The 13,303-nt window shown below is 30.5% G+C and overlaps 1 protein-coding gene across 1 annotated transcript; it reads left to right on the top strand.

The window, feature by feature from the left end:
- The first annotated feature begins 10,063 nt into the window (after positions 1-10,063).
- On the top strand, positions 10,064-11,220 carry LOC134277251 (platelet endothelial aggregation receptor 1-like). The gene is made up of 4 exons (XM_062759568.1): positions 10,064-10,303; positions 10,522-10,583; positions 10,688-10,822; positions 10,981-11,220. Exons 1-4 carry the CDS (start codon positions 10,212-10,214, stop codon positions 10,992-10,994), a joined length of 303 nt encoding a protein of 100 aa, XP_062615552.1. The 5' UTR covers positions 10,064-10,211; the 3' UTR covers positions 10,995-11,220.
- Positions 11,221-13,303: the final 2,083 nt, after the last annotated feature.

Genomic DNA, 13,303 nt, shown 5'->3' with positions numbered 1-13,303 from the left:
AGTCCTTAAAAAATGACACAGAGCAAAATTTGATCTCTTAAACACACATATTTATTAACATGTAAAATTGATATATGCTTTTTTGACAATAGTTTAAGCTAAAATCAGTAGGAAGAAGTTGAAAATCGAGTCAATTTAACTTCCAAAAAGTAAAACTATATTATCTGATCCTCAGCCAGGGATGATGACTCCAAATATTGATATTTAATTTGAAATGCATAAAAATGAAGCTTGAAAATTAAGTATTTTTATGCAGCAGTTTTCATTTTATTCATCTTTATAAGATTCAAGGTCATTGGAAGACTTAAAAAAGATCTTATGAAAGTTGTCATTTGTACCTTATTAAAGGAGAAAAAATTTATACAGATATTGGTGAAATTAGATTTTCTTGAATCCAGACTTAAATACCGATGCTTATTATCATGATATGGAAATGAGAAGTGATTTGTAGTGTCTTGCAATGATAGCACAAGCCCTTTAAACTATGCATTATAGAATACGCGACGGAAATAGATTTAAAAAATACGAAATAAGTGTAAAAATCATGACACACAAGATGAAACACACCCTTTAACGCAGGTAGGTTAAGGTTACAACCAAATATTCTACTTGCCTATATGATATGACGTCATAGTAAGCTATATGACGTGAAGTTTAGAGATAACAATTTCTTATAATCGATATTTAAGATTGATTTGAGGTCGTAAAAATTAATCAAAATATGCAGAGGCATTATACAAACAGAATTTTGTCGTTTCTGGGTCTCTGTAGTTATCACAGGGGTTAAATACCAAACCCGTGACGTCATAACTGTTGATCATGCAGTAGCAGAATGAAAGTGAAACGTAACGAGAATTCATGTAAACAAACACATGAAATCGGAGTTTAAAAGCATTTAGAATGAATATCATGTGTGATTCATGTGGGAATAAAGCTTATGAATAAGGTATGGTAATATACTTCAACAATTTCTTCGTAAAATTAAAGCAGGGAGGGTGTTTACTTGCCGATCAGCCTTTCCTCTGTCGTTCGTAACAAATAAGATGCAAAAGTTCAACACTACGCCGCACACTTTGAAACTTAATTTTTGTATCTATCTAAAGTTCTTATTCTATTGTTTTTGAAAAGTGCTACTAGAATCGTATGGTTTACGGGAATCAATGCATTTTTTTCAATGTTATGAACAAAATGTAAAAATTTTGGGAAGGTTTCGTCAGAAAGTGTTGAATAATTATTTCTGTGATAGGACAGTAGGATTCTAGCAGCACTTTTCATGGTACAGAGATGTTTTTACATAATTATTATTACAAATTGAAATTAATTATCCCCGGGGTAGTGTTGAACTTTTCACTTTTTCATTAAGGCATATTTTCTAATTATAGACGTCACGTGGTGACGTCGTGGTGAAGTGCTTCATGTAGTACAAGTCCAATTGAAGTCTATAGAATGCATAATTATAACAAAAATTTTATGCTTGACTTTTCCGTTTTATTAGTGTAACTTAATTATAAAAAAGTCTTAATTCGCCGAATTCTGGTCCATGTGCTGCCTTAACATACCCGCGAAGTTTAATAAAACAATCAACATTTTTATTTATGGATCTTTTTAAAAGGCTTATATAACATTAATATTTCTAAACAGTTGAGTTTTTAAATTGTAATGAATTCGCTCTGTTATTTGAAGATTAATACATGTATGCATTAAATCAAGATTGAAATTAAATTAATTATAGATAAAACACAAAAAAATCTATCATTGGGAATCCCCCCCCCTTCCAAAAAACGATGCTATGTCACTGCATTGGGAAAGACAGATGAATTATTTTTTAAATAATAAAATATTCTGCGGATATTAACGGATATTGTGTCTAAGATTTGGGCCTTGTGACAATCCTCGTTTACGAGTTACCTGGTTATTTTTTACAAAAACTTTTTTCGAATATCATATTCAGTTAAAATTCTTTTTGTATCATAATGGGTATCAAAATAATTGTCATTTTACAATGAATCATAATTTTTAATTTATTATATGCTTGCATTAAATTTAAATTTTGTCAAAATAATTTATCATCAAAATCTGTAAGTGTTGTACTACGTTGTGTATTATAGTTTCCTGTTAGTTGACCGGGGACGGTGGACACCTAATTAAGGTCTATTGTTTAACCAGTCAGTACTGTACGCTGTTAATCTTACCCCGTTTCCCAATGTGTATAAATCTGGTCGGATTTCATGTTTAATCTGATCGGCTGTTCTTCTGAAAATCGATTTTGAAATAACAATGATTGAAGACCGACTAGATTTTGACAGATACTTACCGCTGCATTATAAAAAACAATAACGAATTAATACAAATTATTCATGATGTTAAAGTCAAACTTTGAAAACTAAACATTTTCTAGTCAAACTTTGAAAACTTAACATTTTTTATACCTGTGGCCCCAGCCCGCCCCCCTCCAAAAAAAGACATTTTTTTTCTTATGAGAACAAGACTTTTTATTCTTGGGAAATATGTAGCAGAATATGTTGTTTTTAACACATGAAATAAAAATACCATCTCTTTTTTTTAAGTAATATAATTATATTTGGTGTTTATGAATAAAGATAATTTTAAGAACAGATTTATTTTCGGTAGTGAGAAATTAAGATATATGACAGGGGGTTGGCCCCGGCGTGTGATAATATAATTTTTTTTTATAACAAAAAACATATACACAAATAATAAAAACAACGTATGTAATAATTATTTATTTAAGAAAAAATCATATGCTGTAATAAGATAAAATTTCTTTTTTATTGATACTGTAAATGATTAAAATAAAATATTAGAAACCGGGAGCAAGCCCCTGTTAGCTAACTTTATTCTCAGTGCCCGAGATTTTGCATGTTGACAGAAATGTTATTTAAAAATTACGATCGAGACAAAATTATAAATCACAAAAAAAAAAATAGATTTTGCATAAATGACATTGAAATAACTTTTAAAGTTAGATCAAAGATTCGATATAAAATGCGTAAAACGTAAAAGTTTAATGAGGTTTGACCATTAAGTCACCATTAAGCTCGGCTTAAAGGTGGCTTAATGGTATCTTAATGAAGTTTGGACATTAAGCATCTGTAAGTTGCAGCTTAATGGTGGCTTAATGGTGGCTTAATGGAGTTAACTTCTTTAAGCACCATTAAGTCACCATAAAGCCACCATTAAGCAATTGCTTAAAGGTGGTCTTTCGTCTTGTGACAATTTCTCTGAATGCCTGGATATCTATTGCTTTTTAACCTAGAATATATTTGTTGATCAATTTGCAAGGAGAAAATGCATTGCTGATATTCCAATTCGCTTTTCCGTGGATAAAGCAAATGTTAATCTTATTGGCAATGTCATCAACATGTATTAAATAATAAGTGTTTCACAAAATTTATTTTTCTTACATGTATACATGGCTTATACAGTGATTCTGTTACATAAATGTTTAGGGAATGGCTAATTATAATGATTTAATACAAAGTATGGTTTTTGTCATACATCGATTGGTTAGATAAAACAGAAATATTGACGGTTCAAATGAAGATATGAAATGCTTTTTTCCATGTAGAAATGTTGCAGAGTGGAAGCAGTATGGTAAGAATAAATATAGAAAAAATATCTTTTCAATAGAGCACACTTATTAGCATTAAACAGTAAATCATAGTCAATTACCGGTAACCAGAAGCAAAAAAAAAAAAAAAAAAAAAAAAAAAGATGGTTCTATAACATTTCATTTCGCCGCAAATGTACATGAAACAAGATTTTGGTAACTTCCGATTGTAAAATTAATCATGGAGTATTATTTCAAATGAAATTGAGTTTTACAAGTACTTTCGAGTTCTTAACCATTTTCTGCTATGTTCATAAAAACAGAGGAAAATTGCGTACCAACTCGGTACCGGGTAATTATTAGTCATCAAATAGTAGTCATCATCAAAAATTAGTCATCATATATGTTCTTTCTTAATTTACAGCTTGTGTAAGCACCCCCCCCCAAATGCGCTGAAATATAAAATGCATCTGTTTCTTTTAATTGAAACACTCAGAGTACACTTTCACATTTAAATTATAAATGCTTAGATAAATATTTCACAAATATTGATAATTGAAACGTTTTGCTTTAAACCTTAAAATTCTGGAATCTCTCTTCAACACGAATGTTTTGAACATTTTTTGTTAATGAAACGACCAATACATGCATTCGTAAGTTAACCAAAGCATAATAAGTACATTTCTTTACAAATTTATACTAAAATGTGTTATTTATTCTGTCGGATAGACAAGAGATAGAATTACCGTAGATTCCTGATTTTTGGCAAGTACTTATTATCACGAATGGCTCTTCGATGTCAAATTGCGAGAATAATGAAATTGCCAATGGGCGGTTGCTCAAGAAATTTTACAAAGATTTCACCACAATAAAATTAAAGGCTAGAAATTTTATTTCCCATGTGGTGCTTCGTGCGAAATCATTCAAATATTCATTCAACGCGTATATTTAGGAATCTGCAATTATACATGTTTAATACAATGTCCTTCACATGCATATGGATTCCAATGTCAAAAACTATATATGTTCTTGACCATCTTACTTTATAACAGGTTACCCTGTCTTCAATGGTAAGTGGAATACATGTACTTGTTATGGTCAATTTTACCAAAAAAAATGGTTCAGAACAAAACGATCATTCTTTGAGGTAAATGCAAAAGGTTTTAGTATTGGCTAAATACCAATGTACATGTTTCCGATATATCAATGGACTACTTTTTTTTCCAAAATATATTTTTTTTTATTTCAAGACGTCCTTCTCAAAGTCGATTATTTTAAATTTACTATCAATTAACCTAGAGATCCTACAACAGAAAAAAAATATATGATTGTTCACTCTATTTTCGATTGAAATCTTTAGTAAAGAGAAATACAAGCATAGACTATCGACAATTAATAATAAAGATGTTTCAATGAATTATAAAGAGTTTCTTAAAAGAACGACAATAGAGAAACGGTTTTATCTATTGCTATCCTCTGTTTGTCTGCACTTATTGTTGTCGGATTCTCCATTTATTTAAAATGTAAAATACGTTAGTGGAGAAAGTTAAGAGAAAGGAGAGACACATACAAAAAATTTAATTGGCATAAATAAACTTGATACCTCTTTAACGGTTTTTGACCATGAAGATGAGGATGATATACATTTCAAAGTAAACATGTTGCTAAGATAAAGGATGGCAATTGAATAAAGAATTAATATTCGGCTAACTGCAAGGCATTCTGACCTATTAACCGATTTACCGAATCATAATACTCATTTGACGTACACTTATGACATCATATCAGCCGTCGATTTTAATCCAAATGACAGGTACACTATGCATGTAACAAAAAGACGATTTTTAAGTGTTATTGTTTGCATGTTTCTTTTCAATTTTTGAGTTAAATTACATCTTTAAATATTAATATCACGAAAATCTGTGTTCTAATAATTGACGTCATCTTGTCTACTTTGACGTCATAATTTGTTACTGATTTAGTCTTGTTAGAATATTCTGAATGCTTCCTTACCACCCCTACGTTACTTTTTCCTAAGTAACCCTATTCATGATATATACAAGAAAATGTGTTGCTTTCATCATCATATTGTGATAAATGCCTTTAATTCCAGTGCAAGTGCGATAACTCTTGTAGCCTTATTCCCGATGAAACAATTTCAATTTTCGTAAGACCATGAATGTTTTATTTACATTGAAAAAATCAAATCAAGCCCTCAGCGATACTGATTTAGAATATTCTAGAAAAAGAGCATGGAAGCAGCTGGACATGTTCGAAATATTTCACGCACCCACCCTTCCAGAAGTATAAGAACATTTACTGGCAAGTTTTTTATTTAATTAAGACCATAAACTGAGAATATACTTTAGTCAAAATTTCAAACTATTGTAACTTTGGAAATAATTTTGATATTTGACCAAACTTTTCACCATATTTTTAAATTGAAATATTATACAACATTGCAAATTTTTATGCACGTACGTTAAATAAAACTCAAGATATAAAATTTCAAAAAAATGACTTAAGTCTGTTCTCTGTTTATGCTCTTGGGGCCTGTTTTCTTTTCAGTAATGTTGGTGTTTATAGCAATGTTTATAAAGTATTTGTGTTGATGACAATGTGTAACACAGTTTGTGAAAATTATAGTTTGCAAATGCATAATTTTTCTTTAATTTTGGGGGATCAGGGTAAAGTTGGAATGGTAACAATCTGGGACGGGGGCGGCGGAGTTCGGGGATTACTACGAATGAAGATTTCTACCATGTCTGTCTCAAAAATATGGGTAATATATCCTAAGTACTGGGGATGATTTGGGGGTTACCTCAGCGGCACCTGAGGGACCGACTTGACCCTTGTGGGACCAAGGGCAGGCTTTGGGGGATCAACCCCTGGGGGTGTTATACCCAGGTTGTTTTGTACCAGAGGAGACAATATAGAATGAGGACATGGTTCAGAACTTCAAGTCCCTGTTCATATGTGGCAGTCACTCCTCGGGTTCCAAGAGAACTGTTCCCACCACAGTTATTTTCCAAGTGGGGCGCTATCGCGCCAGGTTAATAGAGAGGGCATCCCGGTAGGCAGGTAGCGATTCCCTGGATACCCCCGGTTTTTTCATATATAATGTAAAAATGACAAACGCGTGCCACGAAATGTTACATGTTATGCTGTTTTATTATCAATAAATTGAGTTAATTTGATATGTTTTTAATAGTTTGTGTCTGGAATTATTTAAGTCTAAATGTTAATCATTTTCATTCATATTTCATTCATGTTCATGTTGCACTGTCATCATATTTTCAAACTAGGTTTGAAATGCAAAATACTTAATTCGATAGAGAGATATATAATATAAAACTGCCAAAAACATACCAATTCGCAGTTCTCAACAAGGCTTTACATGTAATTATTATCATTTTTAATAGCAATACTGGTCATTCAGGGTATAATGACAAGGTCTGTTATACAATAATTAAAACATCAAACACATCAATTACCCCCCCCCCCCCATCTCAATCAAGAGAACCATAAGTACATCACAGTCAGCTTGGATATGTAAAAACGCCGAACAAACCAACCATTATGCAAAGAGTTCTTTTTCAAAAATGAATTTTAACCAAATCAGATTGAAATTTTTACATTTATTTCATTTTTTCCGACTACAGATTTTTTAAAACTGATTGCCATCGTTCCGAAGGAATAACAGGTTTACCGGTTACAAATCACCATCACTAATTAATATGTCATCAAAATAGTAAAGAGACACAAGCAATCCTGATATGCTAGTATTGAATACACAACACTCAGTGATATCTTTTCGATATTTTTACTCTGGTATAATTGATTCAGTTTTTATTGAATGCAGCGCTAGCTGTACTGCAAACAAAGATGCATAAATTATTTCGTCGCAAAGCAACACTAAATGTGCGATCTTCTCTAATACATGTAAGAGGAAAGAAATTGGCACACAGACTCTGAAATTACTTAAGTTAATTATAATCTTTTAAGCCTATGGACACACCTACCCCACTCCCTCCACCGCCTTCTTAAAAAATCACTTCTACAGAAACAGGGACTTAGACGGGATAAAACAGTAGGGTTTTCGTTCTAATTTATCGGATTTAAAGTCAACAAAATATGCATGTAAAATACATGACTAAAAACAGCATAATTTGTTCCTCACTGTCAGGGATGGGGTAATTGAATAAAGTAATTGTAATTGAGTGTAATTAATTACATTTTTCAAAGTAATTGGAAGTAATTTGTATTTGAGAGAGCCTTCAATTACAAGTAATTGAATGTATTTAAATACATTTCAAAAAAGGTCAGGTATTTTCAATTACTTTTCAATTACATTTCAATTACTTTTTTTTTTTCAAAATGAAAGTTTATATTTAAAAAGGTGTCTTATACTGATACATAGTTTTATACTGGTGGATTTATTACTTTTTCCCATGTTTTATAAATCTCAGTTCTCCCTATTCTCACTTGCAAATAACAATGATTGTTTAGATAGTTAATTTGTTTTACAGCAATTAGACTAACTACATCCCCTTTTAGATTTACCTGTATTCTATTCATTTTAAGATAGAAAATAATGAATGGAATTGTGATAGATATTATTTATTTCCTTCAAAAATATGGATTTGAGAAGGTAACAAAAAAGATTTTGCCATACACCTTACTGGTGTAGCATGGGCTTGTGTTTGTACAATAATTAATTGTCTCATAATGTTTAATTTGTTTATACAGTGTGTCACACTCATTATAAGGTAAAGGTCTAATTTTGACCAGGTGTGAACCCCTATCATACCCAAGAACAAAAACACTGAATGAAAATTTGAATTCGATCGCTATAAAAAACATCTTATTTAAAAAAAATCTATTTTTTTTTAATAAAAATAAAACTCGAAGTAATTGAAATGTATTTAATTACATTTGTCAAAGTAATTGAAAGTAATTAATTACATTTGAAAAAATCAATGTAATTGTAATTGCAAGTAATTGACAAAATTATCAATGTATTTGAAAGTAATTAATTACATTTCAAAGTAATTGACCCCAAGCCTGCTCACTGTGAATATGAACTATTGCATTTTACTGGCAATTCATTCAAAACTATCTTCCTACAGCGACTGTAACCTGCTGTATAGAATGCGGTTTGCACATAAATATCCCTGTTTCTCAATCACAACCATTGGTTTTTAAATAAATTTTTCATACTTCTGTCAACCACAATATTCGACAAATCATTTGCTGAACGTACAACATCGTATAAGGGATAAAAGATTATACAAATTGTTCGGAAGACCTTGACGTTATCATTTGTCTCAATGATAAATCGTTTTTTGCTGACAAGGTTATTGTATCGATCATGAAACTTATAAAATGATGACTTTACACGGCACTGCTGATATTATTGTCTCAGCAACTTGTTTGTCAATGATTTACCTCGTTACTTTTTTCTATAATACTATGAAATTATACTTTAATTTATGCTATAAAGTTTTGCATGATTGATTGGGTTGTCTAAATCCAAACTGTTTTTCATTTTTAAGAAAAATAATGCTCAAAGTATTTCTGCAGACAATGGTGAACATATCTTTCTAATATATTGCTTATGATAAGGAAGATTGAAATTGGGCGTTAATTGCTTATCAATTTTTTTTCGATCGGTATAAGCCTAATGCATGGCATTTTTAAGAAAATAAAAGTTAACAGAGCTTAGTAATCCCCCAAATACCCTAGATCTCCGTTATTATGAGATATTTTCTTTTTTATTATGTGAGAACTCATGAAAATAGTGAAATTTGTAAATGAATATTGTCCGTTATCCCCATATTCCATTATATTATAGTACACATTTTAAATCAATTGTTAATTGTTATCAATCTACTAATAGGCATTTCCAGCTTAGAGCGCCACTCGTATTTCGATATACACGGGGCCGTATAAACCTTTTTTTTAAAAGGGTTTTAGAGCTATATACGTAGTATGGCATATCTGAACTAAAAAGTAAAACACGAGATTAAACAAAGATTAAGATAATATTTGCTATCTAATTCAAAATAAAATTACTGATTTTGAACCAAAATATCATCCCCATATTTCTATACATGTAGGTTAAATTGACTTTAAACTGATGATATTTTTATCCCGAGTCGGAAATAAATCGATAATTGTTTTAAATCTCGCCTTTCTTTGAACGCGATTGATTTAAATTGTATTATTCACAGGAAAGTCCTATCTTGATATAAAGTAACAAAACAAATTAAAGAAAGAGATCATTTTTATTTTAGTTAGTCTGAACTTATGACAAATACACCATATTATGAATTTAAATCCTGCACACTACGACTTTAAATGCTACATACTATGTTGCTTTATCTAGGAAACAGTGTTTTTTTTTTGTAAATAAATCAAATTTTGACACGACCCCTAAAATTTTTTAATTAACTGTCAGAGTCAGTGCACGAGTACTGTCTCGAGATCGCAAAATCTGGAAATGTCTAATAGGAATTTCCCATTATACATTTTATAGATTTTGTCGCAAAAGTGCACAAGATCAAGGTTGTGACAACTTCCGTTTTTTTAAAAACCGGGAAATTAATTATGGGATTATCATTGCTATAATATATTTCGAATGAAAATGGAGTTTTATAACTACTTTCGAGTATTTCTGTTACTGACTTTTATCCTTATAAAAGCAAGGGAAAGCTGTATAATTAAAACTGGGTAAATATAAGTAATCAAATATATTCTTACAGGATTTTGCTTTTTCTTTGTATCATATGTAATATATAGAATGCAAGTAAAATTGAATTGAAAAAGCCAAATGTTCATTTTTATTACTTTTAAATTAAATTTGCCTATGTAAACTTTTTTAAATTAATGTTCATTATATTCATGTAACGTTTGGCTTTAAACCTTAATTTTTTGAATTATTTTTTTAGACCTTATAAAGACAAATGCTGTGAACATTTTATGCTAAATACAACTACCAATGAATGCATTCGTAAGTAAAACCAATGTTATTTTTTGTTTCTATTTATTCAAATGAGATTAAGTACATTTGTTTTGCAAATTTATACTAAATTGTGTTATTTATTCTATGTACAGCCTGCCCTGTCGGATACACAGGACACAACTGCTCCTCACCATGTCCGTCACCTTCATATGGATTCCAATGTGAAAAAATATGTTTCTGTCCGGCTTATTTATGTCATTTTATAACAGGCTGTCCTGTCTCCAATGGTAAGTCAAAATTTGTAAAAATAAACTTAAGGTTACTTTGAAATTAGTATCTCTAGATTCGTTTATTAGAGAAAAAGATAAATTATATTCTCTCAACAAGTATTATACAGCGGACATGTAATTATAATCATTCTACACAAAGCGTTATCTGATTACAGGGAATTCATTATAAAACCTCAAAATTTCCTGCCATTGGCGTGCATTTCAACACATGCAACCTCTTCAGATACTTCGTGCATTTTCCCGCAATAGTAATAGTTTGTCGTAAAAAACCTTTCGAGAGAAGAAGACGTCAAAATAACTTTCTCACAGGTTCAACATGACTAACCATCTACAATACGGCTGAAAAATTTTATTTTTTGTTTTCATTTGCCCCTTTGCCCTACACGTTGAGTTAATTATCATTGACCTGATTACATTATGTACATATAAAATACTTTTTATATTAACGTAATCACTGGCGCCTTTCTTAAAATACAATTTAATACCATTTTAACATGTTTAAGTCTTAAATATTTTTATGCTTACAGATTTAAGTAAAGGGTATGCAAAAATGTAACTTGTTACAAATTGTTTTTAATATGTAGAGGTTTCTGGTGACGGAGTGAGGATTTCGTTCAACAAAACTTAAACTGGCGTTATACACGCTTTATTTACACTTGTAATATACATGTAACCCTTTTTTTCTAAATATAACTTTACCTATGTTCAAGTTTATAACCATACACACCAAAACATTTCGAAGTTTTGCAGAAGATGTTGGTGGAGATACAGATAGAAGCAATTCAAATTGCATATTAATATAACTGCGTTATTTGGTTTAGTAAGAATTTGGTAAGTTTTCAAAATTAAACATTTAAAATTTCATCTTCTGCCGATCATTTAACCGTTGTATTTTCTTCAACATTGTGCTGCTATTTAGTGGAAAGTTTGATAAAAGATTTTTTTGTAAATGCATTATGTTCTTTTAGATAATTATTGATTTTTTCCTTCACTTTTTTAGATCTAAATAGTCGGTACAGCGCTTAAGGTTTTTAAATGGTATCACACAATATTAAAGTTTCTATACAAGGGAAAAATTCTCAAAAGAAAGAATAACAAAATAATCAATCTAAATGCATTTATTGACATCTATGGCCTCAGGCAGACGGGTTGGTCCGAGGGTCGACAATTCGCTTTTTACCCAAGAACATAGTCAATAAATGTTTGGTTATACCTTTCATTTTAAATTGTACTGTCTTCCGTGATGTAATCTCAAGTTCGTCACTTTTAAACACAAACGAATGAAAATGAGATTAAGCTTTACCCATCGATTTTGTCATGCCCGATCAGCAAAACATTAGAACATTAGACTTTTTTAATTAGATTTGCATATGAACAAAATTTTTTAAAGGTATGACAATATTTATCTTTATAAGTTTATTAAAAGTACGAAAACTGTTACTTAAAATATATAAATATACTGACAATATAAGACAACTTATAATTTACAAAAATTTACTATTTGTATTAATCATATAGTGCGCAACATGTTACTGTGAAATCACAAATTTTCGTGGGGTTTAATTTTCGTGGTTTTCGTGGTGTGAAGAGACCCACGAATTCATGTCCACCACGAAATGTAAAATGTGACATACATTACTACTTAACAATTCTACATCCACGAAATCAAATCCCTACGAACCAAACAATTTTCCTCAAACCACGAAAATTTGACACCACGAAAATATGTGATTTTACAGTACATGCAGTCTTGAGATCATGATATACCTCTTTGCTGTAAGTCCCTGAGGACATTTGCTGTGAAGGAAGGTAAATGAGGGTATTATTTTCTTTAAACTGATTTCAATGTCTTGTAAAACGATATCCAATACATTTAGTGTATATACGTATCTCACTCTAAAAAATATGACCATGGATAATTGCACTTCATGTATTTTTTTTTTTAGGAAATAATAGAATATATTACACGCATTTAGGAAATAATAGAATATATTACACACATTTGGTAATTGTTGATAAATTTAAGGAACGTCGAGATTTACATACATATGTATAAGTAATAAGTGGATTTTTATCAATGGATTTACATGTACATGTTATGTACTGAATAAAGGGACATTTTGGCTTCCCTTTTTTTTCCACCTTTCGCCCTACTCTCAGCTGGCGATTTTATACGGGACAAATTCAATGGTACATTTCTTTTAAAGAAATGTGACTGTGCATAATGAAAACTGGACAAAAATTTTGGTAAGATGAAAAGCGAAGATAGCCATACATATGCATACATATACAAAGATATATACAGTATTTAGCTTGCCATATATTCTCGTGTACTTCCTTGTCATCACAGAGGCTACAAACTAATTTTGTGTGCTTATGGTTCTTGATTTTACCACTTTAATAATTTCTAGATAAAGCTCTCTCTAGTATCATAACATATTTAATGTCATATTATTTTGTAATTAATTGCTTTAGTTT

Source organism: Saccostrea cucullata, unplaced genomic scaffold (assembly GCF_032062105.1).
Source record: "Saccostrea cucullata isolate Sc308-1 unplaced genomic scaffold, CSIRO_AGI_Scuc_v1 ctg338, whole genome shotgun sequence".
Lineage (NCBI taxonomy): Eukaryota > Metazoa > Mollusca > Bivalvia > Ostreida > Ostreidae > Saccostrea > Saccostrea cuccullata.
Note: the sequence above shows the minus strand (reverse complement) of the source record. Positions and strands in the feature narration are given on the sequence as shown.

Excerpts from the sequence above, each read along its gene's own strand:
- LOC134277251 (XM_062759568.1), top strand. The coding sequence starts at position 10,212 with ATGAAAATGGAGTTTTATAACTACTTTCGAGTATTTCTGTTACTGACT. Across the intron at positions 10,304-10,521 it reads AGCTGTATAATTAAAACTGG|ACCTTATAAAGACAAATGCT; the intron begins GTAAATATAAGT and ends TTATTTTTTTAG. Across the intron at positions 10,584-10,687 it reads AACTACCAATGAATGCATTC|CCTGCCCTGTCGGATACACA; the intron begins GTAAGTAAAACC and ends TTCTATGTACAG.